Source organism: Pongo abelii, chromosome 2 (assembly GCF_028885655.2).
Source record: "Pongo abelii isolate AG06213 chromosome 2, NHGRI_mPonAbe1-v2.0_pri, whole genome shotgun sequence".
Taxonomy (NCBI): Eukaryota; Metazoa; Chordata; class Mammalia; order Primates; family Hominidae; genus Pongo; species Pongo abelii.
The window spans coordinates 151231045-151258299 of record NC_085928.1 but is presented as its reverse complement, the minus strand read 5'-3'; the positions used below and the strand labels follow the sequence as shown (position 1 = coordinate 151258299).

General features: G+C 41.2%; 2 protein-coding genes across 3 annotated transcripts in view; both read right to left on the bottom strand.

The window, feature by feature from the left end:
- Positions 1-6756, bottom strand: part of GRK7 (G protein-coupled receptor kinase 7) — a 54515-nt gene extending 47759 nt beyond the window's left edge. Inside the window, exon 1 of the mRNA XM_024244976.3 lies at positions 4423-6756. The gene's annotated coding sequence lies outside the window, so the exon portion shown is untranslated. The remainder of the gene's footprint in view (positions 1-4422) is intronic.
- An 11673-nt stretch (positions 6757-18429) lies between these two features.
- RNF7 (ring finger protein 7) lies at positions 18430-26037 on the bottom strand. Of its 2 annotated transcripts, none has more exons than XM_002814118.6 (3): positions 25572-26037; positions 20526-20573; positions 18430-18973 (listed from the first exon to the last, which is right to left on the bottom strand). In XM_002814118.6, exons 1-3 carry the CDS (start codon positions 25744-25746, stop codon positions 18855-18857), a joined length of 342 nt encoding a protein of 113 aa, XP_002814164.1. In that variant the 5' UTR covers positions 25747-26037; the 3' UTR covers positions 18430-18854. The 2 variants fall into 2 exon arrangements, with proteins under 2 accessions (XP_002814164.1, XP_009237645.1); XM_009239370.4 differs by having other exon boundaries at positions 25579-25911.
- Positions 26038-27255: the final 1218 nt, after the last annotated feature.

Below are 27255 nucleotides of genomic sequence, written 5' to 3'. Positions count from 1 at the left end.
TATTATTTAGTTACTGATTATTGAGAGAGTACATGCTGTATTTGACTTTCTCTTTCTGAGATGTTTCACTTACATAATAATGGCCTCCAGTTCCATCCACATTGATGAAAAAGACATGATTCCATTCTTTTTTATGGCTGAGTAGTATTCCATGTATGGATATGTACACACACACACACAAACATGCGCACACACACACACATTTTCTTTACCCAGTCACCCATTGGTGAATACTTAGGTTGATTCCATATCTTTGCTATTGTGAATAGTGCTGTGATAAACATATGTGTGCAGTTATCTTTTTAATATAATGATTTCTTTTCCTTTGAGGAGATACTCAATAGTGGGGTTGCTGGACCAAATGGCAGTTCTCCATACTGGTTTTGACTTTTTTTTTTTTTTTTTTGAGACTGGGTCTCACTCAGTCACCCAGGCTGGAGTGCAGTGGTGTGATCATGGCTTACTGCAGCCAGCCTCGACCCCTTTGGTTTCAAGTGATCCTCCCACCTCAGCCTCCCAAAGTGCTGAGATTGCAGGTGTGAGCCACCATGCCTGGTCTCCATACTGTTTTCCATATAGTTTGTACTAATTTACATTCTCCTCAGAAGTGTATAAACATTCCCTTTCTCAACATCCTCACCAACATTTGTTGTTTTTTGACTTTTTAGCAGTAGCTGTTCTGACTGGTGTGAGGTGGTATCTCATTCTGTAATCTGCATTTCTCTGATCATTAGTGGTGATGAATATTTTTTATATGCTTGTTGGCTATTTATATGTCTTCTTTTGGCAACATCTGATTTGAATCCTTCTACAGCAAAGGGTGTCTTTTTTTTTCTTTTTTCTTTCAGTAAAAGCCCTCTACTGGAAAGTACAGCAAAAGGGTCTTTACCCTCCCAGCAATAGCTGGCCACACTTTTAATAATTTGAAGTAATCAAAAATACCTTGTTGGCCAGGTGTAGTGGCTCACTAGGTGGCACCTAGTTGAAATCTAGCATTTACGTTTTTTTCTGGTCTGTTTTCTTCATGTACAGTAATAGTTTAGATTAAGTAAACACTAATGTAACACACATTTTATAAACTCTGAGATTATTGGATAATTGGAGTTAATAGGAAAGTGAGTGGTTTTCAACTGACATTTCCTGAAAGCTGGAAAATGAATTGTTCCCTCCTCTATGTGCCGCTTGGATTTGATACCTACCTCTAGAACAGCCTTTAACCACGCTATAATTCCAGCACTTTGGGAGGCCAAGGCAGGCAGATCACTTGAGATCAGCCTGGCCAAACTGGTGAAACCCTATCTTTACTAAAAATACAAAAATTAGCTGGGCATGGTAGCAGGCGGTTGTAATCTCAGCTACTCGGGAGGCTGAGGCAGGAGAACGGCTTGAACCCAGGAGGTAGATGTTGCAGTGGGCCGAGATTGCGCCACTGCACTCCAGCCTGGGCGACGGGGCAAGGCTCTGTCTCAAAACAAACAAACAAACAAAATCTTGTTGGTTTTTCAAAAATACTTTGTGATAATTCATTATGGCAGCCATAGGAAAGTAATACAGGGGCTGTCTGGTAGGAGCTGGGACTGCAGGAGAGGCTGTCACGTGGGAGCTGAAAGATCGGAGACGCAGCCACTCCCAGAGGTCACACACGAGGCTGAGCGAGATGGGGAGAGATGCCCCGGGGTCTTTCCTCATTAGCAGAGCCTGGCCAGAAGCCAGAGGGCAAGGGAGGCTGGGAAATGGCACTTGCAGAGCTTGCATGGGGTGAGCCCCTGGAGATACAGATCAGAGAAGGCCAAAGTCAGAGAAAGTGTCTGAGAACAAACAGGATGATGACCAACTCCTGTACCATTATCAGTTAAGCCATCCTTTTAAGGATTTGACCTATCTCTTAGGAACAATGGGAGACCACTAGAGTGTTTAGCCATCCGATGTGGATATATTTGTGTTTCAAAGACACCACTGGCTGCTGCTTAATGAATAGAGTGGGTGCAGGAAGTCCAGATGAGAGGTTACTGCAGCAGCCCGGTGAGTCATGATGCTGGCTGTCAAGATGGAACAAAGCAGAAGGAATCTTAAGCTATTCAGAAGGCAAAATGGTCAGGAGTTGATGATTATGGAGGGTGAAGTAGAAGGAGATGAAGGGGTGAATCCAGGCTTAGGAGAGCTGGAGGATGGTTATGTCATTCACCAAGACAGGGAAAACCTGGAAGAAGGTGTTCAGTTTGGAACATGCAGAATTTGGGGTGCCTGGGAGATGTCCCAGTGGTGATGTTAGGTGGGAAGTGGGATAGAAGGGTCTGGAGTTCAGAGGAGAGGTCTGGAGGGAAAGGCATGTTTGGGAGGCATAGGGGAGTAGGTAATAATTGATGCAGGCATTGAAGAACCCACCTGGGGAGAGAGAAGGGAGTGAGACTGGAAGAGGGACAAGGATTGAGCCTTGAGGTCATTCAAAGTTTATCATTCAGAGGATGAGCCTGTAAGGGAGGCTGAGAAGGAATGAGAAGGGAAGCTGGAGAGAAGCAGGAAAGTGTGGTGCCACAAAAGCCAAGTAGAGAGTGGCCAACTGCATCCAATGCGGCTGAGAGGCTGAGACAACGAGGAGAAAGAAAGGAGGATGGATGGAAACCACTGGCTCCTGGAGTAGGACTCTCAGCCTGACTGGAGGGGATTGAGGAGGGAAGGAAGATGGAGAAGTGAACGTTGCAGCCACAGAACTTTGGCCATGAAAAGGGAGAGACATATGATGGGGAGCTGGAGGGGTTGCGAGAGATGGGAGAAAAAATTAATGGCAGTATCTTGTGCTTGTTAAAAGCTGACAAGGGCCAGAGGCGGTGGCTCATGCCTGTAATCCTAGCACTTTGGGAGGCCAAGGCGGGTGGATCACCCGAGGTCAGGAGTTCAAGACCAGGCTGGCCAACATGGTGAAACTCCATTTCTACTAAAAATACAAAAAAATTAGCCAGGCACGGTGGCGGGTGCCTGTAATCCCAGCTCCCTGGGAGGCTGAGGCTGGAGAATCACTGGAACCCGGGAGGCGGAGGCTGAGGTGGAGTCTGCAGTGAGCCAAGATTGCACCACTGCACTCCTGGGGAACAGAGCGAGACTCTGTCTCAAAAAAAAAAAAAAGGCTGACAGGAAGGATCCACATTAGAGGACGAGGTTAAAATATAAGGGGAAAGATTGGCCTTAGGACGAAGGGCAGCTCTCCAGACAGCACAGGAGTGTGGGTCTGTTGCAAGGGGTCTATGTGTGGTGGCCCCATTTACCATGATAACCATGACACAGTGTGGTTAGAGGCCGCTCCACAGGTAGGCACCAAATCCAAGGGGAACATAGAGGAAGGAACAATTCATGTTCTAACTTTCAGGAAATGTCAGTTGAAAACCACTCACTTTCCTATTAACTCTAATTATCCAATAATCACAGAGTTTAAAATAGAATGCATGTTATCATAGTGTGTACCTAGTCTAAGCTCTTCCTGTACATGAAGAAAACAGACCAGAAAAAAACTTAAATGCTGGGTTTAGACTAGGAACTTAGGGTCTCCTAGTCCATTCCAGGGTACTTTTCACTTAGCATTGTCCCTGTGGCATAGAGAAGCTTGGGGGTAAAATAATCTAGTGTGACACACAAAGGAGAAAGCTGAGATATTTAAAAATGATTCTTGTCCTCTGTTTCCCTTTAAAATAGCAGACTTTTCTGCTGGGCATGGTGGCTCACGCCTGTAATCCCAGTACTTTGGGAGGCTGAGGTGGGCAGATCACGAGGTCAGGAGATCGAGACCATCTGGCTAACACGGTGAAACCCCATCTCTACTAAAAATACAAAAAACTAGCTGGGTGTGGTGGCGGGCGCCTGTAGTCCCAGCTACTCGGGAGGCTGAGGCAGGAGAATGGCGTGAACCCGTGAGGCAGAGCTTGCTGTGAGCCGAGATCACGCCACTGCACTCCAGCCTGGGTGACAGAGTGAGACTCCATCTCAAAAAAAAAAGAAAAAATTAAGTTAAGCGTGTAGACCCCAGTTAAATGTCCACTGGTGGGGTAGAGGGAGTTATGTTAAAGAATATTTTAAAATATTTAAACACCCCAACTTTGATAAACAATAGTAACATTAGAGTCATTTGCAAATGAGATGAAAGTCTTATTTCCATATACAGTGTGGGCCTGACCCTTGACATACACTATGGTAAAGAAAATGGAACATCAGATTCAGTTGGTGACTAAACTTAAACACCTCTTACCTGATAGCACATTGCAAGTAAAGACTTTGATGTATAAAAGAGAATTCGTAAGTAGGACTGAGTACTAAGTCATATTAACTAAAATCCACACAAAGCTCTGGCGTTTCATTTGTCTATTCATTCTATGCACTTATCCCACAAATATACAGATTTGCTTTGATTGGGCAGCTCTTTGTTGGTCTCACCTGGGCTCACTCTTATGGTTGCATTCAGCTGGGGGATCGGTGGGTGGCTGAGCTCAGCTGGGATTGCTGGGGTGGTTGAGCCTCTCTGCAGTCTTTCCTCCTGGGCTTTCTCAAAGCATGATGGCCTCAGGGCAGTTTTCCAAAAGAGTGAAGGCAGAAGCTGCAAGATCTCTTCAGTTCTAGGCTCTGAAGCTGATACACCGTTAAATTCTGCCACATTCTACTGGTCACAAGCCTAGCCCAGGTTGAAAGGAGTAGCTGTAAAATACTGTGGCCATGTTTTCTGACCCACCACAGATGGTGGTAAGTGCTGTGAAGAAAAATCAAGCAGGGAAGGAGAAGGGAAGTGCTGAGATACACCAGGGAGAAGGCTTCGCTTTTAAATAGGGTGGTCAGGCAAGACTGCATCGAGAAAATGATGAGAGTCAAGACCTCCTGAAGGTAAGGGCATGAGCAATGTGACTGCCTGAGGGTAGAGCACTTCAGGGAGAAGGAACAGCTGGCTCAAAGCCTGGTGAGCTTGAGAAACAGCAAGAAGGTCAGTGTGGGTGGCCCAGAGTGAGGGGCCCGCAGCAGGAAATGTCCTCAGAGAGGAAACAGAGCAGACCAGTGAGGCAGTACTGATCACTGCAAGAACTTAGGTTTTCCTTCTGAGTGAGATGGAAAGCCACTGGAAGTTTTCAACAATCAGATGAACATTTTAACAGGATCACAGACAGAAGGGGGCAAGGGTTAAAACAGAAAAACCAGTCTGCAGGCTGCTGCAGTAACCCCGGTGAGAAACCAGGAGGGGGGAAGATAGTTTGCTTATGGATGGATTGTGGGTGTGACAGAAATAAAAGGAGCAAGGGTGATTCCAAGGTTTTGGGCCTGAGTAACTGGAAGGATGAATTTCTCGTAAACAGGGTGGGAAATCCTCTGGAGGAGCAGGGTGTGGGGAAGATCAAGAGCTAAGTCTTGTACCTGTTAAATTTGACCTGCCGGGGAGACAGCCAAATGGAGGTCTTGAGTAGTCTACAAGATCTGTGGGTCTGGAACCCACAGGAGAGGCCTGGGCTGGAGATAATCATTGGGAGTCACTCCAGATATAAATGGCCTTTAGAGCCACAGGACTGGGTGTGATCACTCTGGGGTGATGGCAGAGAAATCTAAGGACTGAGCCCTAGAGTTTGAGGAGGTGAGGGCAGTGGGGTATTAGGAGAGACAGAATGTGGATCCTGGATATCAAGGGAAGAAAGAGTGTCAAGGAGGAAAGAGTGATTAACTATGGCAAATGCTGCTGAGAGGTCAGTGGGATAAGGACTGAGAATTGGTCAGTGAATTTAACAACTTGGAGGTCACGCAGATGCTTGACAAGAGCAGTTTCTACGAAGCAGTGGGATGAAAACCTTATGAGAGTCAGTTCGACAGAGAATCAATGAATTGGAGGCAGCTAGTGTAAGCTACTCTTGAGGAGTCTTGCTTAAGGGTGTGACCACCGGAGTGAGTGGCAGTCAAGGCAGGCGTGGAGAGCACATCACTGGAGGAGATGAGATCAGGGGATGGAGAGGCCAGGGTATGAGAAGCATCAGCCATGTCGGTATTGAAATCACCAAGAATTATCAAGAGTAGTGATGGAGAGCTGGGAGCTAGCAACTCAGGGAGTGATTTGTGGGGCTGCAAGAAGACACAGTGACTGCTGGAGTCCAGTCACATGAGATTCAAAGCTGGGTGTTTTTAGGGAAGGAGGGAGAGCAGCAATGAAGAGAAATGAAGACGTCTTGCATGTTGCCAGGTCCAGTTGGATGAGGGGAGCAGAAGTGTTGCAGAAGAAACAGTGTCCTTGGGGGAGAACCAGGTTTTAGGGAAAACAAAATGGAGGGAATTTGTAGGGAAGGGAAGAGGATGGAGGAAATTTTGTTGGTGTAAATATTGGAGGGCACAGAGGACAAGTTTCAGAAGTCAGGAAGAGGTAGGAGTTGCAGGAATAAAAGGGAATGTAAAGAACTACTTGGAATTAGAGTTAGGAGAATGTGAGTTGAGCTGGAAAACCGGGTTTCTTGTGTTGAGGTATCTAACTAGGATAAAGGACAGGATGAGATTGCTGGACTCAAAGCAGATGGTGGTGGACAGTGTTGGGGGCAGGGAGGGGTGCTGGCCTTACCACGCACAGTGGATCTGGATCCAGGATCCTGCAGCTTCCACTGGGCTACTGCTGAGTTGAAGGAGGTCTTAGGCACAGCACTGGGGCCCTGGTCCCTCATCTGTGAAGGTGGAGCTGGCAGAGGGTTGGGCTGATCTGAGGCCCCCCAGACTTTGCTGGGTTAGTTAGTGGGTTTGAGAGCTAAAGGTGGAGGCTACAGCAAGAGCTTTGAAAGTTGCTCCTTTCTCTTTGCATTCACCTTAAGGACCTAACAGCAGGGAATGGTGAAGTTGGGAGGACTCCAGAGCTCCTATGCCTTATTAGGGTGACTTATGCACTCACAAAACTTCAGTTCTGGGCTGTTGTTTGACCGAAACACAGCACTACGGCTTCAGGGTCACCAAGGGCTATTTGAAGCATGAGGTATGGGAAGAATCCAAGCCCATATTTTTCATCCTTAAGAAGATCTAAGCATATTGTCAGAAAAGTGAGAGTTCAGAGTTCAGTGAGGAATTTCAGGCTACACTAAAATTTTCATCTTATAATTGGGGGTAGCTCCAAGATTTTGCACATTTAAAACCCTGAAAAATATTCTAGAAGAGAGATGGAATTAATAAAACATTTTCCCTTTAAAAAATCACTTCTTCCATTACTTTTTTCTTCTGAGTTTTGAGAAACTTCTTGAAAGTGTGGCCCTTCTAATGAACTCCAAGGAGCTTTCTCAGGTTACCTCCACAGGGGACCAGAACAGGATGAGAAACACAATTATTTTAATTTGAATGATTTCTTGAAGAGTTGAACAATAAGACAAATGGAACACCATTAATGCATTTTCTTATATTTTCCATTTAGTAGCAAATGTAAAAGGGTGTTGGTTATGGTCTTCAATAATAATAGCCATCTCTTTCTTTTTTTAAAAAAATTCAGGTTTTACATAGAGTAAAATGTACACATCCTACATGTGCAGTTTAACGAGTTTTGTAAAATGTATACATTCATGTAATCATCACTCAGATCAAGAGAGGGAACATTCCCTCACTGCTGAAAGCTTTCCCATGCCCTTTTCCAGTCAATACCCCTCGCTGAGAGGCAATCATTTTGATTTTGATCCCTATAGATTTTACCTGTTCTCAAACTTCATGAGAGCAGAATCATACAGTTAAGTAGTCTTTTGTGCCTGGTTCTTTTGCTCAACATAATCTAAAGATTATAAAGATTCAGCCATGCTGTCGTCTGCATCAGTTGTTCCCACCTCCACCCCCCTCCCCTTTTTTTTCTTTTTGAGATGGAGTCTTACTCAGTCGCCCAGGCTGGAGTGCAGTAGCATGATCTCGGCTCACTGCAACCTCCACCTCCTGGGTTCAAGCGATTCTCTTGCCTTAGCCTCCTGAGTAGCTAGGATCACAGGCATGCACCACCACACCTGGCTAATTTTTGTATTTTTAGTACGGACGAGGTTTTACCATGTTAGCTGGGCTGGTCTTGAACTCCTGACCTGAAGTGATCTGCCCACCTCAGCCTCTCAAAGTGCTTGGGATTACAGGTGTGAGCCACTGTGCTTGCCACCTCTTTTTTTTTTTTTTTTTTTAACTGCTGAGTAGTGTTCCATTCCATGAATATATCATTATTCTGTTGATGAACATTTGGGTTGTTTCCAGGTTGGGGCTATTATTATAAATATGAAGATTTTAAAAAGCAGCTTTGAATATTGTTTTGTAAGTCTTTTTGTGGATGCATATTTTCATTTTTCTTGAGCAAATACCTTAGATGATAGGGTAGAAGAGATCATAGGGTAAGTATATATTTAACTTTTAAAAATAACTGCCTGTTTTCCAAAGTGGTTATCCCATATTTCATTCCTGCCAGCAATGAATGAAAGAGTTCCAATTCCTCTACATCTTCATCAAGACTTCGTGTTATCAGTCGTTTTAATTTGAGCTATTCTAGGGTGGTATATAGTGGTGTTTCATTGTGATTTTAATTTGATTTTCTGATGAGGCATAATGGGCACATTTTCAGGTGCCAACTGACTATTTAGACTTCTTCTTTTGTGAAACATCTTTTCAATTCTTTTGCCCAATATCCAGCTCTTTAATAAATCTTGTTGAGGATATGGTCCTCTCAGGCAGTATTCTGTTGACTGACCACATTCTTTAATAGAGAAGCTAAACGTTGTAGAGACATTGAGGCAGCAGTGGTAGAAATAAAATTGCTGGGTAAGAGCATTAGATTCATTCATTCATTCATTCATTCATTTTTAGAGATGGGGACACGGTTTCCCTATGTTGCCCAGGCTTGTCTCAAACTCCTGGCCTCAAGTGATCTTTCCACCAGAGCCTCCTGAGTAGCTAGGATTACAGGTGTAAGCTACCACACCTGGCTAAGAACATTGGCTTTAGAGCTTTCCAAACAGTTTAAATTTGTCAGGAGAAGTATAGAAGCAACCATTTTATTTGTAAAAGCCTCCACATGCTATTTCTATTCAGAGTTTCAAAATACAGAGAACAGGTACTCTCTAGAACCTCGGCATAAAATTCGAGTTTGGAAAATACCTGAAAGTGGTATTACAGCTTATGTAACATCATATTTTTCCATACGTAGTTATATTTTGAGATGTACAATTTTATTTAAGGACTATCCAAATTTGTGTCATAATGGACATGTGTCCATTTAAAAGCCCATTAAAAAAACTTTGCTTTACAAGTTGGCATATTCAAAAATATAAACGTGAAGATGTCATATCAGAGATAAAATAATTTCTAAGATTCCAATTCTAAGAGGCTCTGAAAAGAAAGTATATGTAGCAGCAACTACCCAAGTATCAGCAATTGTTAATTGTTAATATGAATTGTGGCTGATAATATAGGTTGAGTCATTCAACATCCATTCCCAATTGTTCTTTTCCTTTTCTTCCTTTACTGTGAAAGCTGGAAAACCAAAACCTTCATCTCTGATTTTTCCCATGTGACATAATTCTGGCCAGCGAGCTACAGACTAAAGACACCGGGGAGGCATGCACCTGTAATCCCAGTTATTCAGGAGGCTGAGGCACAAGAATCACTCGAACCCAGGAGGTAGAGGTGGAGGTTGCAGTGAGCAGAGATTGCACCACTGTACTCCTGCCTGGGTGACAGAGTGAGACCCTGTCTCAAAAAAAAAAAAAAAAATACACTGGTGAGGGGAGCCCTTCACCGAGTACAAGTCAATGTCTTGCTAAAGAAAAAAAAATCCTTTTTCCCAAGAACATAAATATGAGGCCTGTCTGAAAATACAGCATTCATCTTGGGAACATGAGAGAGAGGGCAGAATGAGCCATCACTCTGCCATGGTCAAGAGCAGACAGCAGAAAGCCTGGTTTCTGATGGCACCACTGACCTGCTGTACCAGCCCTGGACTTCCTACCCCTGGACTTCTTATTGTGCGGGACAGTAACACCCCTATCTGTTTAAGCAGCAGCAGTTTTCTGATATTTGTTGCCAAGTGTATTGCCAGCTGATTCACTAGTGTTTGAAAGAAGATACCATACTAAACACAAAATTAACTGCTTATATTATGCACCATTATCTCTTTATTAAACCCGGCTTTATCAAAGACATAATTGATTTTTCAAGGAACCCCAGTATTGAGACATCATTATACTTCTGCATGAGCAGAAGGGCTTAACACTTTCACCACATTATCTGCTCTTGGAACCAAATTTGAAACTATTGATAAATGTTAGTAATAATCTGCTCCAATATTGTTTTAGCATTTATGAAAACTGTACCAATTATTTTAATATACTATTTTTTACCAATGATATCTTCATATGCTCTTAGTGTTTTAAAACAAACATAAATTCCCTTTTTAGCATATGACCATTTGCATTTAGACTAGATATGACAGCAGTATAATAAAACAGGGGTCCCCAATGCCTGGGCCATGGACTAGTACCAGTCCCTGGCCTGTTAGGAACTGGGCTGCACAGCACGAGGGGAGCGGCGAGCAAGCAGTACTGCCTGAGCTCCGCCTCCTGTCAGGTCAGCGGCAGCATGAGATTCTCATAGGAGCGCCAACCCTATTGTGAACTGTGCATGTGAGGGATCTAGGTTGGGCGCTCCTTATGAGAATCTAACTAATGCCTGAGGATCTGAGGTGGAACAGTTTCATCCCAAAACCATCTTCTACCCCACTGTGGAAAAATTGTCTTCCATGAAATCTGTCCCTGGTGCCAGAAAAGTTGGGGAACCACTGTACTAAAACACAATAAAATTGTATAGAACACCATGAAATGGTTTGGCCGATAGTTGAAAACAGAATATACAGCTCTAAAATATCTCTATAAATGAAGTTTGTTTGTAGCTTTACAGAACTGAAAACCAAATATGTGAACAAACTTTAAAAAAGCAATTTTGGAGGAAAATACATTCAGAGAAGGTATTCTACTGAGACAGTGTTAAGCAACTAGTGAAGAATGTGGATTCCAGAGCCAGATTGCCTGCATTCGGACCATTTTCCTTCCACTAGTGTCATCTTAGGCAGGTATTAGTCAGCTTGGGCTGCCAAACAAAATGCCATAGACTGGGTTTTGTGGCTGAAACAACAGAAATGTATTTTCTCACAATTTGGGAGGCTGGCAAGTCTAACATCAAGGTGACAGCAGGGTTGACGGCTGTGGAGTGCTCTCTCCTGGGGTGGCAGATAGCTGCCTTCTCACTGTGTCCCTACATAGTTTTCTTGGTTATGTTCATGAAAAGAGAGATATCCCTCTCATCCTCTTCTTATAAAGCCACCCACTGCCTCAAAATATAATCACATTGGGGGTTAGGACTTTGACATCTGAATTTTGGGAAGACACAATTCGGTCCATAGCAGCAGGTTATGTAACCTCTTGGTGCCTACATTGCCTTACCTGTAGAAAGAGTTGATAATAATAGAAAGGGTTTTTGCAAGGATTAAGTGAGTTAATATATATAAAGCTCTTAAAAAAGAATTTGATGCATAATAAGGGCTATACAAGTTTTATTATTATCAATGGCCATATTTTAGCAAATTTCTAGTAGGGAATTCTAACTTCCCAAAATTATTATCAAAATGTATATGTTATTATTAATCAGGACTTCTCAACCTCACTGCTGATTTTGGGGCCTGACAGTTCTTTGTTGTGGGGCTGTCCTATGCCTTGTGGATGTTTAGCAGCATCCCTGGCCTCTACCCACTAGATCCTGGTAGCATCTCCACTCCTTTGTGGACATCCACAAATGTCTCCAGACATTGCCAAATGTCCTCTGTGAGGTAAAATCACCCCTGGTTGAGAACCAATGCTATACATCTATTAAAGACACAAAAGCAGCTACATGAATTTATAGCTTAAAATACTGTCATTCTGCAAACAAGAAATTCTTACAAAACCTAAAGAATGGGAAACTATGTCAACAATCTCTTTTTATAGTAAACACTGAGGTTTTTCATATAATTTGGAATCTTTGTATTTTTTTTTCTCCAGGTCCAGTGAATTTGGCAGCTAAAGATTTAAAAACATATACTTCTTTCCTTTTTGTTAAGGATAAGACATAATTAATAAAGTAAGGCTCATGTTCAACATCCTAGTTTTAAGATAATCTTTTGAAGGTATGCAGAAGGTCACTTAAAACAGATTTTGATATATCACTGAGGTGTCCATGATTCTGAAATTCTGAGAAAATAGAATGGATCATCGACATTGTGCTGTCCAATAGAATTTTCTTCACTGAAGGGAATATTCTGTTCTGTAATATCCAATATGGAAGCCACTATCCATATGTGACTACTGAGCCTTTGAAATGTGGCTATTATAACCATGGGACTGAATTTTTAATTTCATTGTAATTAATTAAATTTTACATAGCTACATGTGGCTAGTAGCTATACTATTAGACAACACAGATCTATATACATAAAGAAATGATTAGGTTATTTTCTTCCTTAATAGGGTCTTTTTGTCAGTGGGCAGACCCCCCATACCCCACACATACCACTTACCACATGTTGTTAAATACAATAGAAACAGATTTTTATAATCCACACAAAAAATGGTTCTTGTAGTCACATATGGTGTAATGCTGTAGTAGAATATGGTTTCTCTCTTCTGCTTCTCCTAGAAGGTTCAACACTTTATACTTTACAATTCTGTTGTAAAGCTAACATTCCCTAACAGACCCTGTAATCTCTGAAGAGAGAAGACTTATTTTTATTAAAATTCTTTGTCATTATGGTGAAGCCCCATATATAGCAGGCATGCAATAAACTTTTATTATAAATATATAATATTAAAAATGTATAATTTCTGTAAAGGTAGAAAAAGCAGAGCTAGAGTTAGTATGGCAGAGGTTAATTTACAATGAAGGTATAAGAATGACTACTATAGAGTTTAAGTCCCAATAAATTTACATAGTTGGCAGGCATCTCCTTAGAGGCTCAGATAAAATGCAAATGGCATAGAACATTTCACCTGTGCTGAAATAGTTTAAAGAGTTTTTGAGCAAGATTTTCATCTGGGCAGTTTTTTTTTCTTTTTGTTTTGTTTTGAGATGGAGTCTCACTGTGTTGCCCAGCCTGGAGTGCAGTAGCTATTCACAGGCATGACCATCACACACCACAGCCTTAAACTCCTGGCCTCAAGCAATCCTCCTGCCTCAGCCTCCCAAATAGCTGAGACTGCAGGTGTGTGCCACTGCACTTGCTTGAGCAGTTTTCTCTAACTCTATTCCCTGCCCTGCTTGGTACACACACACTTCTTTGGGAACCACTGTGGGAGGACCCATTGTTGCTGATGGGAATGTGTTGGGGTAGTTAAAAAAAAAAAAGTTATAAACCACTCTCCTGAAAACTCATGCTGGCAATTTTTTTACAGGTTGTAGCTGCACACACACATCATAATTCTTACAAGAAGTATCTCTGCAAACAATATTCCTTTCTTAAAGGCAATTCTATAAGGCAAAGAGATTACCAGCATCAGTAGTGATCAATAATAATGGCTGACATTTGTTGAGTGCTTACTGTTTCAAGCACTGTTCTTGCAGTTAAAATGCATTTATTTAATCTTCATAACAACTCCATGAGGTAGATAACAATGTTATCCCATTTTAGTTGAGGAAACAGGCACAGAGAAGTTAAGGATTTTGTGCAAGATCACACAGCTAGTAAATGATAGAGCCAACATTTCAAGCTGGGCTGACTCTGAAACTGTAGTCTTAATTCTATGCTATACTGCAGCTACACTCACCCAGGCAAAGTGCTTGCTTGCAACCAATACAGGAAAAACAGATTGTTCCAACCACTGAATCAGATTTATCAAGTGTACAGTAAGAGAAAGCAGCAGGTTGATTGCAAAGCTTACTCCCACTCTGAAAGACTATGAAAATGAAAATTGAGGGTTTTATTAATAGAAGTAATGGTTTATGCCATTACTTTTAATGGCAAAAAAACCACAATTACTTTTGCACCAGCCTAATAGAAAAAGGTTAATTTTCTAAGCATATGAAGATTCCCAAAATCAACTAGGCAAAAAATTTATTTTTATATTCATATTCCTTTTTTTTTTTTTTGAGACGGAGTCTCGCTCTGTTGCCCAGGCTGGAGTGCAGTGGCGCGATCTCGGCTTACTGCAAGATATTTCTACCAAGATGGAAAATCTAAAATTAAAATGAGACCTCACCAAAACCTTTTCTTAATATAAAATCTTGGCTGGGTATGGTGGCTCATGCCTGTAATCCCAGCACTTTAGGAGGCTGAGGCAGGAAAATCACTTGAGAACTCAGGAGTTCAACTCCAGCCTGGGCAACACAGGGAAACCCCATCTCTACAAAAAAATTAAAAATTAGCTGGGTGTAGTAGTGTGCAACTGTGGTCCCAGCTACTCGTGAGGCTGAGGTGGGAGGATTGCTTGAGCCTGGGAAGTTGAGGCTGCAGTGAGCTGTGATCATGCCATTGCACCCCAACTTTCGAGACAGAGACCCTATCATAAAAAATATAAAATAAAAATTTAAAAATAAAATCTGAAAATCACATTGACTGATTAGAAAAACGTAACAGGCACGTTATTGAGGCCTTACTACCATTATTCACAAAAACTCACAGTGCTACAAGTAATCTAATCACGTTTACAATTAACTTTTTCTTGTAAAATTTTTATTAATAGGAATGTTTTATTTCATAACTGAAAACATTATTTTTAAAGTAACACTTCTATTAAAAGTGCTTCTAAAAATGACTACAATGAAACAATAACAGTTGCACTTAACCATGTGCTAGATACTGTTCTAAATTTATATAGCTAGTCCTCAATCCCCCCAAAAAACTAAAGAAGTAAGTATTATTGTTATTATTTGAGACAGGGTCTTGCTCTGTCACCCAGGATGGAGTACAGTGGTGTGATCATGGCTCACTGCAGCCTTGACCTCCTGGGCTTAAGTGATCCTCCCACCTCAGCCTTCTGAGTAGCTAGAATTACAGGTGCACACCACCACGTCCACTAATTTTGTTTTTATTTTCTGTAGAGACGAGGTCTCACTATGTTGCCCAGGCTGGTCTCAAACTCCTGGGCTCAAGCAATCCTCCTGCCTTGGCCTCCCAAAGTGCTGGGATTACAGGCATGAGCCACCACGCCCGGCCAAGAATTATTATATTGTTATTATTATTATTATCTACCTTGCACATGAAGAAAGTGAGGTATGGAGAGGTGAAGTAACTTGCCTAAAATCACACAAATAAATGGTGGAGCTAGGATTCAAATCCAGGTATCCTGGCTGTACTGCCACTAAGTGAGAGTATTAAAATGCAAAGAAAATACTTTCCCTGTAAGGCATATTTTGCTGAACAAAACCTAATGATGGCAGAAATGGAATGACTTAAAGATGGAAAACAGGAACTTCCATGCAAACATTTTTCAGTATTTTGTTATACTATTCAAATGTTCAATACAAAATAGATTAAAATTTAAAATATATTTGTACTTTAATTCTAATTTTCCTTATAGCCAAATCAGTAATATTTTAAATACTTTTTTAAAAAACAAGGGCTGGGCCCAGTGTGATGGCTCACACCTGTAATTCTAGCACTTTGGGAGGCTGAGGCAGGTGGATTACCTGAGGTCAGGAGTTCAAAACCAGCCTGACCAATAGGGTGAAACCCTGTCTCTACTAAATACAAAAAATTAGCTGGGCATGGTGGCGCATGCCTGTAATCCCAGCTACTCAGGAGGCTGAGGCAGGAGAATCACTTGAACCCCAGAGGTGGAGGTTGCAGTGAGCCAAGATTGCGCCATTGCATTCCAGCCTGGGCAACAAGAGTGAAACTCTGTCTCAAAAAAAATAAATAAATACAAACAAGGGCTTACTAAACACTGAAATTTTCTCCTTTTCATTGCAGAGCATAAAACGTTCATTACTCCAAACTACCCCGTGGCAATAACTTATTATTATTTACTTATTTTGGAGACAAGTTCTCGCCATGTTGCCCAGGTTGAAGTGTGGTGGCTATTTACAGGCATTATCATGGTATACTGCAGCCTCAAACTTCTAGGCTCAAGCAATCCTCCCGCCTCAGCCTTCAGAGTAGCTGAGACTACCGTGTGCACCACCGTGCCTGGCTCCATGGCAGTAACTTAAAAAGCAGCAAAGTGCTTTTCCTTACAGTTACTTTCGTTTTTTTTTTTTTTGAGACAGAGTTTCACTCATTGCCCAGGCTGGAGTGCAGTGGCGTGATCTCGGCTCACTGCAATCTCTGCCTCCTGGGTTCAGGCGATTCTACTGCTTCAGCCTCCCGAGTAGCTGGGATTACAGGCACCTGCTACCACGCCCGGCCAATTTTTGTTAGAGACAGGACTTCACCATGTTGGCTAGGCTGGTCTCGAACGCCTGACCTCAGGCGATCCGCCCACCTTGGCCTCCCAAAGTGCTTGGATTACAGCGTGAGCCAACGTGCCCAGCCATATCCAAGCATTTCTATATTGAAATACAACTGAATTACAAGTTCTTTTTAGTTATGTCATATAACAATTATATACATTTAAATTATATGTGTAGGAAATATATTTATGAATTTCACTTCATGACAGTAAAGGGGGACACAGTATTTTTATAAAAAAGGAAGCAATGGGACTGACAGAGTTAAGATTTACTGATAGTGGTCAGCTGTAATAACACAATTTGCATAGATGGAAAATTAAATAGCAAAAGATAACTAATGTTTGTTTCTAATGCAAGAGTAAAATAAAATCAGCATCATTTAATCAAATGGAAAGAAAAATCTGTTCGATGCTTAACTTTTGTGTTGGAACCCAAAATTGTCCCAGCATGTTCCCTCTGATGAGTATGTATTAAACTTTCAGATGGCTGTGCAGATGAGCTGTAATCATTGCAGGCTGGGCAGCATCAGCGCTGCTTTGTCACAGTGCCTCCTCTTCCCTCAGATGCTGGTGTGTAGCATAAACAGGGCTTTGTTAGGTGGCGGGACTGTGGTTTTGCTGTGTGGAAAATCAAATTGTTACCACCATCCTCCACATTTCATTTATATACTGTCACACTGCCTAAAGTAACCTGACATTCTACTGCTTTCCTCTTCAATGCAAAGCCATGTATCTGGTTCACATTTTAAGGATGCAACCTTCTAAAAAGGTCAAACAGAAAGTTACTAGAACAGTTCACTGCACAATGATACACATTTAAAGGGCCAAAGAGATTTGTATAATTTTTTCAGTAGCTAGAAAGGCAACTGTGAAAAAATATAAAGCAAAAATTTCCAGAGAAATGTGATCAATAAAAAGTAACCCATATAAAAGCATACATAATTTTAATTTTTTATTCTAATTGTTACCTTTTTAAACATTCTATGTATCCACATCCCTTAGATTTAAAAATTCAGAATGGCAAACTGAATCTGCAGATGTGAAAAGTTAAGATTCTAAGGTTTTTTCTTAAATTCATATCAGTAGCCTCTACTACAGAAGAATCCAAAATGAACTTGTGGTCCATTGTTACAAAATAACCTCCCCTCGGTGTGAATCAGTTTGATAAAGTTTAGTATTTTCTTGCACTGTTTCCAGGTAATAAACCTTAAATTTTATTATTGTCAAATGAAAGAGCAAATGAATATGAATTTTTTCAAATTAAAGTGTTTACCTGACATTAGTTTAAGGTTACACATAAAATTATAATGACAATTCAAATAAGGTAAGCAGAATAAACCATTTACTAAAACATTGTGTGATAAACTTTTTGATCCAATGCTACACTGGTAAACATTTTCCCTCATTAACATGTTACCTAAAACACAGTTAAATTATATCATCTGGGCCGGGCGCAGTGGCCCACACCTGTAATCCCAGCACTTTGGGAGGCCGAGGTGGGCGAATCACCTGAGGTCAGGAGTTTGAGACCAGCCTGGCCAACATGGGGAAATCCGTCTCTACTAAAAATACAAAAATTAGCCGGGTGTGGTGGCACACGCCTGTAATCCCAGCTACTCGGGAGGCTGAGGCAGGAGAATCACTTGAACCTAGGAGGCAGAGGTTGCAGAGAGCTGACATCATGCCACTGCACTCCAGCCTGGGTGGCAGAGCGAGACTTCACCTTCCCCCCCCAAGAAAAAAGAAAAATTACATCATCTGACCAGAACTAGAAAATACTTCTGTCCTTTACCACTCAATGATTGAACAGTGAGGTGAGTGCAGATCTAGGTTTTCTTGATGAATCAATGACAGAGAATAGTAACTTTAAAGGCAATCAAAATTCCATATGCCCAAAAGTGAAATTTTATTTACCCTGTTCACTGGCCCAAACTTAAAATCCTCATATCACATAAAGATTTCATGGACCGCTCCCTCTCCCTGCCAAAAATACATATTAGGAACAAATTAAGAGTAAGAGTTGGGTTTTAAACTGCACTTTATTTGTTACTATAACATTCTTTTTTAACTGATCAACCATAAGCATGCAAAAAGTTCTCTGAAACTGCTTCCACTGCCTGTTGTATAGAAATGGGTAAATTATAAAGGTGATTCAATTTGGAGCTCTTTCCTTTTTTCTAGCACTTCTAAGCTGTGTGCGCAACACACACCACAGAGGTAGGAAGGACCACCTTTAATAAATTATCTTCTTAATCGCAGAGAATTTCTGAAGATAAAACTGACAAAATGCTAAACCAAGGCTTTGATGAGTCCCAAAGGACCACAGATCCATTGGCTCCTATTTGAAGAATTCATCCCCTGTAGTGTTCTAGCCTTTGTAGGGCACTGGATTACAAGATCCACCAGGGCTCTGAACAACCGCACTAAGAAGCCTTCTAACCACTCTCATTTGCCGATTCTTTGGACTACCCAGTCCTGCTGGCAGAGAGGGCAGCGATTGTTCTGTTTCACCCACAGGGACATGCAGCAGTTGTGAAAGGAATGATTACATTCTCCCCAGACCACTGAAAGAAAGAAAAAGAAGAGTTGACATTACATATTTCAATTTAAACACTGAACTCAAAATTATAGCTTATTTTATATTACAAATAATAATCTTGAAAAAAGATAGTTAATTGGCCAAAATAATGTTTTTCTATCTATAAAGAAACAGAAATTTAAATATGTAAGTTACACAGAGACATAAGTCACTGTTTGAGAGCCTTTCCATCCCTGTTCTAGAATCTATGGGGGATGTGATGACCCCTAGTTCCTATACAGCTCCACATGCTGTCTTCTTGAAGTTAGGAGATGAAAGGACTTGAACCTTCCTTAGAGCTGACCTTCTCAGTCATGCACTGACCTTAGAGATCTTCTGGGCTTTATTTTATGGAAAAATGTCCTTCCAATTTTTATTTACCAAGACAGAATGAGTTGTAAATGTTTGTAGTATGCAGTAGGCTATTATAAATAACATGCTTCTAAACATTCAGTTGTGCATCTGAGCTGAGCTGTTTTCTAGAAGTGATGAATTGTGTTAAGTCATCCATAAGCAGTGCAATTCCTCATGTGAGCATGAAATTTTCAAAGTGGCTGGCTGGAGAGAGAGGTCTCTCTGTGATCAAAGAAAGTAGCCTGCCCCTCACAATTCCCAAATTAATACTTTTTAAACAAGCAGCATGAAAGAAAAACTTTAAAACAAGGGAAATCATCCACAATCTAGAATGCAATCTCAAATTTGGGATTCATCTGTCCCTTGCTTGATCAACTGAGCTATATGACAAGAGAAAAAGATTAAATGAAAGAAATAAGGCAGAAAAAAAGAAAAAAAAGCCTATGAAAATTGGCTACAGGGGGTAGGAAGCAAGGGTGAAACATTCTAAGCGTTTCAGGAGGAAGAAATGGATCAAAACTGCAAGAATCAATATTAAGAAGTTCTATGTACACCATGCAAACACAAAATACAAAGCCAATCTTTTATTCTAAGAAAATCTATAAACATGTTTATATAGCAATCTAGACTTGATCACCTCAAGAACTAGGGCATAAAAATCTTTGAACTGCCTAAAATATTTAGCCTACAACAACTTTTGTAGTCTAAGACTCTTAAAGAAAATTTGATACACAAACCACATTCCAAAAATATACCTGAGACTTAGAATTTTTCTACTCTGGTTTTAAAGTTAAATACTGTATTATAAGAGTATTGAAAAGTGAAATGCCTTATTAGAACCAAAAGTGACCTATGACATAGCCAAAATTCAAATAAGGTTTTGATAAATTTCTGATTTTATAATTTTCTTAATAGAAAATATTTAATTTTTGATTACCAAAATGTTTATTATGACCACGTCTGGAATACATAACCAATTCTTCTTAATTATGGCAATAAAAGGTTTTGCAGGTTCATTCCATTAAACTCTTTTGAGAACCAACATATTTTATATTAATAATGGATCACTGCTTTACAGTTTATTTTTGTGTATTGATAAAGTCAATCTTAATTTCAAATTCAAAACATCCCTACTGAGAGAAAACCTTCAGTTGAAAAAGCAAGAGAACGAAATTACAACATACCAACACAGTCCTCTTGTTTGTTTTCAGCTTGACATCTAAGACAGGCATCTAAAAGTAAACAAATAACAATTCTCATTCTGATGCTCAGAATGCAATTTTTAAAAACCAGACACTTCAAAGTCAAAAGCCCTAAGGGTTAGAGATGGCAATAAAGACTCATACTATTAATTTCTCATCTGAACATAACTACTTAAAGAGGAATAAAGTACAAGGCATTCTACTAATTATAACCAGGAGCAATTTCACAAGGGTTAACAAATCCTCTATTTTTACAGGCTCTGATGAAAAGATGTCCTGACAGTGCCAATAGAGAAAACTACTAGAGAAAAATATGCCACACTCCACTATATTCGAAGTTACTATACGCTTACTGGGCATGCTCATGGGCAGTTTATTTTCAAGACACCCTTTAAATAAACCATATATATATGTTAGCATTTGTTTATACATACATCAAGAAACACTAGGATACCCAAGGAACCAATAATAAAGTTTACTGGGAGGGTTTGGAATGGGAAGGAGAGTTTTCACTCCTCTTCCAGGTAATATACATACCTTCCTCAATTTCTGAACTATATGAATATATAAGTTATATAAAAATTAAATTTAAAAAATTCCTTCTTTCATAAACAAGTTTTTTAAAGTCATCCATACTTACTGACACAGAAGCTTTCCTTTAGCAACTCATAAGAAGCAACTTTTTACTTTCTATCCTAAGACACTTGAGAGTTTCTCTAAAATAAACTGCTTTGAATGCTTCCAATAGGTTGCTACTGATAATCATCCAGACAAGGCTGGTGAGAAGCCAGTGAGACAGAGGGGAAAGCAAGGGCTGCGGAGCCAGATCTACAGTCAAATCCCATTTCACTGGCATTTATTAGGTTCATGGCCTCGGACCAATTACGAACTCCAATTCCCTCATCTGTAAAAAAGGGCCAATACCGTGAGGTATTTATATATTAAGTGGAGATGATACAAACTGGTGAGAATTTTACAGATAAAATAAGTAAATACTAGATATCCCTAAACACTAAGGTTTTTTCTTTGTAAGAAAATGCTTGGGCCGGGCGCGGTGGCTCACGCCTGTAATCCCAGCACTTTGGGAGGCTGAGGCGGGTGGATCACGAGGTCAAGAGATCGAGACCATCCTGGCTAACACGGTGAAACCCTGTCTCTACTAAAAATACAAAAAATTAGCCGGGCGTGGTGGCGGGTGCCTGTAGGCCCAGCTACTCGGGAGGCTGAGGCAGGAGAATGGCGTGAACCCAGGAGGCGGAGCTTGCAGTGAGCCGAGATAGCGCCACTGCACTCCGGCCTGGGCGAAAGAGCGAGACTCCGTCTCAAAAAAAAAAAAGAAAGAAAATGCTTGGGAGCTAAATGATGAGAACACACGGACACACAGCAGGGAACAACACACACTGGGGCCTTCTGGAGGGTGGAGAGGATCAGGAAAAATAACTAATGGGTACTAGGCTTAATACCTGGGTGATGAAATAATCTGTGCAACAAACCCTTGTGACACAAGTTTATCTATGTAATAACCCTGTACTTGGACCCCTGAACCTAAAATAAAAGGTTTTTTTTTAAAAAAAGAAAGAAAATACAGATAAGTCTGAGTCCAAAGCATTTACCCAACAATGGTAAAGTATTTTAATAAATTACTTTATTACTGGTTTCTTGGGTATCCTTCTAGAATTTCTTGATGTATATATAAACAAATACTAACATTATATGTATGGGTTATTTAAAAGGGTGTCTTGAAAATAAACTGCCCATGAGCTTATAGTAACTTCTAATATAGTGGAGTAGGTGTAAATACTAAAAATGAGTTCCTAAAGGCTGTACTAGAAGTTTTCAAAATTCAATCTGGAATACTATCAGCTTAATGAAAAAAGTAATATAGAATATTTTAGGGACCAAAAATGGACTCATTCACTAGCTGGAAGAGGAGTCAGAGTTGGGTAAAAGGAAGTTCGAACCAACAGAAAATAGTTTTTAACATAAATAGGAGAAAAATAATTCTGTAAAAATAGAAACACGGTGAAGCTGAAGCCTGCTTCTCTTCTTACACTGGATTCTGCTCAGGCATTTGTTTGCTCCTCTCCACATGCTCTTACCCTTAAAAAAACACCACTGCCCTAGTCTCTTCAGTGTGGATTTAAAACAACCACTGCCTCCTGAGGTTTTCTTCAATTCCACAATTACTATCTCCTCTGTGCAAGGAGTTATGCACTGGAGACACCAAAATGACCAAGGCTGGGTCTCAAGGGGCTCACCAGCAAATGGGGACGTAGACAAACAACTAAATATCATAAGGGTTGTGATATAACAGTGAAGACATCCTACCTGAATCTGGCGCTAGTTCTGTGCAATGACAGAATTTTAATATTAAGGTTGGTGATCCCAACTGCCTCTTTACAAATTAGGAAAATAAGGCTCCAAAAAGTTATGTGAAATATCCAACGTAATACAGTCATGAAGGGTTACTCTGGCTATTATAACTGGCCGTACTAGCAAACCTATTCCCCTTTTCATCAGCACTTGCTCACTGTGCAATCATCACTCCTTTCTGAATGAAGGGAGGAGAGTGGAAACCAAGATGAGAGTGTTATCCATATCGGAATGGGCTGACAGGCAAGTCTTGAGAGCAGAAAGTATAATAAATCACAAGTGTGTGAGACAAATTCCAAATACTAAGGAAAGGGAACTAAGTGGGTTCTTGTTGCTGAATCTAGGAATCTCTGAATTACACTTATAGCTCTGATGTAGATTATCAAAACTGACCCAAATCTACACAAATTCCTAAAGTTTCAGATAGAAGATAAAAAATTGCTTTAATGATCTTCCTAGAATCTAAAACAGCACATTCTAAGGAGTACAGTAACAGCTTTTAGAATGATGCTAGGGTAAGGACTAGGAAGTCTGGAAAAAAAATTTCCTTCTGTTGTCACCTGACCTCTAAGTGGGTTTTAACACCTCATAAACAAAATACAAAGGTCTAGCCTAGAATAATTTCCTGAACCCAAAGTACAGCTGTTGTAAATATGCAAGACTGATCCTGTAGTAGCAGAATACTTGCTATAATCAGAAAGTTTATGATGAAATGTGTCATTTATAGCCTATACTTTGACCTACATTAAAATCTCTCAGTAAAGTTTATTTGTTGCAAAGTTTCAATCATTATTTCAGGTTACACATTTCCACTTACTCTTTAAATGTTTTTCCTTTGGGGAGGAAATAGCTTTTTGGGAGATAAATCTTTTGAAAATATCCTTTGGGAACATTATTTTTAAACTGGAAAGGAACTAAGTGAAAGCTTAGTTTCCTTTAAACTAAAGGAAATTTAGGAGATAAAATGTTTAGCGAAACTTGTCTTTAAAAAAAAAAAAAAAAAAAAGGGTCTCCTGGATCAGTTAAAAATGCTTCCCAAACTGGAAATTATGATTCCTAAGTGGGGGTAGGGGCAGCTGTATTGCTGGCAAATAAACTAGATACTTTTAAAGCCTAATATGTTTTGTTTGTTTGTTGCTGAGACAGGGTCTCATTCTGCCACCCAAGCTGGAGTATAGTGGTAGTGGCAGGAACAAGGCTCACTGTCGCCTCGACCTCCTGGGCTCAAGGGATCTTCCCACCTCAGCCTCCAGAGTAGCTGGAGGCCACCATGCCTGGTCAGCTTTTTTATTTTAATTTTTAATTGTACAGACAGGGTCTTGCGATGTTGCCTAGGCTGGTCTCAAACTCCTGGGCTCAAGTGATCCATGTAAAATAAGTGTGTCATGTCTAATATCAAGGTCTTTCAAAAGAGAAAGATAAAAATATCTGAATCCAATTGTTGTAAATCCTCTTTGAAACAAGCCCTTAGGAATAAAAGACAAAAGAGCATAAACTGAGAAATCTCTTGATTCTGGTATATTTAAAGTCTCACCCCCCCTTAAGGTGAGCAATTCTCTTTAGGTTCTCCAATTCTCTCATTTTTCAAGACAAGTCACAGTTTTCAAACGATACAAATGTCCGTTTTCTTTAACTACCCTCAATAAAGAACTCCACTGAAGATGCTCTCATAGTAATTTTAAATGCCCTATCTGAAAATACAACTTGCGTTTAAATAGCACCTGCTTTTCAAAGTGGTCTGAGATCTTAGAACCATATAAAATATAACAAGATTAAGCTGTTCTGAAAAGTTTCACTTGGTCTAATATTTTAACTCAAAATATCACAGAAAGAAGACATATTTGTAAGAGGGTTCTCCACAAAGGCATGACTCAGAGCAGCACAGTATCTTCTCCAGAAAATGGCATCCGATATGGGGGGGGGGGGTGTGATGGAGGTGAAGTTTTACGTTTCTGAAAAAAGGGCTTACAATTCTTCAGCTTCCATGAAACTTAGATATTCTTGAACCACACTGTCCCCTTCAAGTCACGCTACTGCTATCTGACCCGTCTTAAATCAATCCAGATTTAAAAGCCCATTCGAAGAGCGGCGGTAAGCTAATCCGGAAATGCAATGGCTGTGAACACTTTCCTGCGTCCCTCGAGGAGAACTAAGGGTGTCGTTTGGTGGAAGATGACTCCGGAGCACCACTTTGGTGGTGACCAAAACTATTAAAGCTCACTGCTGAATCACGGCCTTTACCCTCACCACCTGGTGATGAGCTTTTAGAGCAGGGGCTGGGGCTGGCCACACAAACCGAAGTGTTTCCTGCTAGTTCCCAACAATCACCCGGTTTTACTTTCTTGGTCACACCCATCACTACCTGAAATACCTTGTTTACCTCCGTTTATTGCCCGTCTCTCTCCCTAGAACACCAACCACCCAGCGCCGGACGCCTGTTGCACAACCCCGCAGCCTCAGGCGGCGGCCGCAGCCCTCAGGAGCCGCAGCAGGAGCGTGGCTCCGCGTTCCTCCGGCACCGGGGCAGGGCGACCTCCACCCACTCTCCCAGGCAGGGCAATTTCCGAGGCTTCTGGCGGACGCCCGTCCCTTCCCAACCCCGAAGTCGGCTCCCGGAGGCCGCAGCGCGACCCTGGCCTCGCGTGCAGCGCTTACCCATCACCTGGACCCTGCAGATGGCGCACGTATCGCACTCCACGTCCCAGCTCCACATGGCCACCGCGTTCCACTTCTTGAGGGAGAACATCTTGTCGCCTCCCGACTTGGAGCCTGAGCTCCCGGAGTGAGAGGCCAGGGCGCAGGTTTCCTCTCCGTCTTCCACGTCGGCCATGGCGGCGCCGCGGAGCCGACGGCGGAGACGTTGGCTTGGGGAAGGCGGAAGGCTAGGGCGGCTCTGTGGGGCCGCCCGACGGGCCACAGCGCCGCCCGCAGGCCGCCAGCCACCGTGGTGCCTAGACCCCGGCCGCCCACTATTGGCTGGCGCGGCCCAGTGGCGTCACCTGACGCCAGCGCCGTGGGGCGGGAAGGCCCCGCCCTCGCCGTCCTAGGGCAACTGAGAGGGCTTGGGCGTTTTTGGGGCGACGCCGCTGAATCTGCCTGCTGCGCTGCAGGGTGTTACGTCTGAGCAGGCGCACAGATCGTGCAGGAATATGTGTCCTGCTTTATGGCTTCATTAAACCTACTGCTGTCAGAAATTATCTTGTTAATTTATTCGTTTGTCTCTTCCCTCCCAAATGTAAAACTCTATCAGAGCAGGAAACATGTTATCACCACATTATCCTCGGTATCTACAAAATGCCTGGCCACAGGAGGCACAATTATTTGTTGAGTGAATTAATGATCTTAAAGATCTAGAAATCTGGTTCAGTGATTCTCAAACTTTTTGGTCTCAGGACTCCTTTTCACTTAAAAATTATTAGGACCTTAAAGAACTTTTATTTATGTGGGAAATGTATAAAAATATATATATATACACACACACACACATATTATGTATGAATATATATACACATATACAATGAATATATGTATATTCATATATATATAATGAATATATATTCATACATTTCCTGTATATGTATACACACATATATAGAGATTAATGTTTGCTTTTTAAGAAATTAAAACATTTTAAAATGTATTCATTAAAAATCACAGTAATAACCTCATTACAGGTTATCATTAGAAGGATGACTTCACATAACATGTAGTTGCTAGAAACTCCGGTGTACACTCGTAGAATGAGAGTGAAAAGAGAAAAATAGCTCTAAATATTGTTAGGCAACTAGTTTGCCCTCTTTTGACCCCTGAAAGAGGTCAGGATCCCAGGAGTCCCGGTGTATGGCGACACAACCCACACTTATTTTTCAGGCCCCGCTCCCTCAGCTGCACAGTCTCCATTCCTTCTGCTCAGTACATTTGAGCTAGTTTAACTTCCTCTTTTTATATGTAGGACTAATGAGGTCTGAAGAAGTGAAATGACAAAGATCACATCATTATTACAGTAGTGCTTCTACGGCTAGCCCACCATCACTTGTGTTTCCAAGAAAGCAGTTATCTCCATTGAAAAGAAAACAGAAGCACAGACAGCCTAAGGAGATGCCTGACCCCACCATCACCTAGTGGTGGACACCTACTCTGTCAAGTTTGGATTCTGAGCCTCTCCCCATCCCCTCATCTCCTGATACCTGGGCAAAAGCTAACCAGACTAATGGAGCCTGGCAGGGGAAACAAGAATGCGTTAATATATAGAAACATAAATATGGACGCGGGGTCACATTTGGTTAGATGCAAATGCGTATTTGTTGAGTGGTGTGTTAAGGGCTGTGAGGGTACAGGA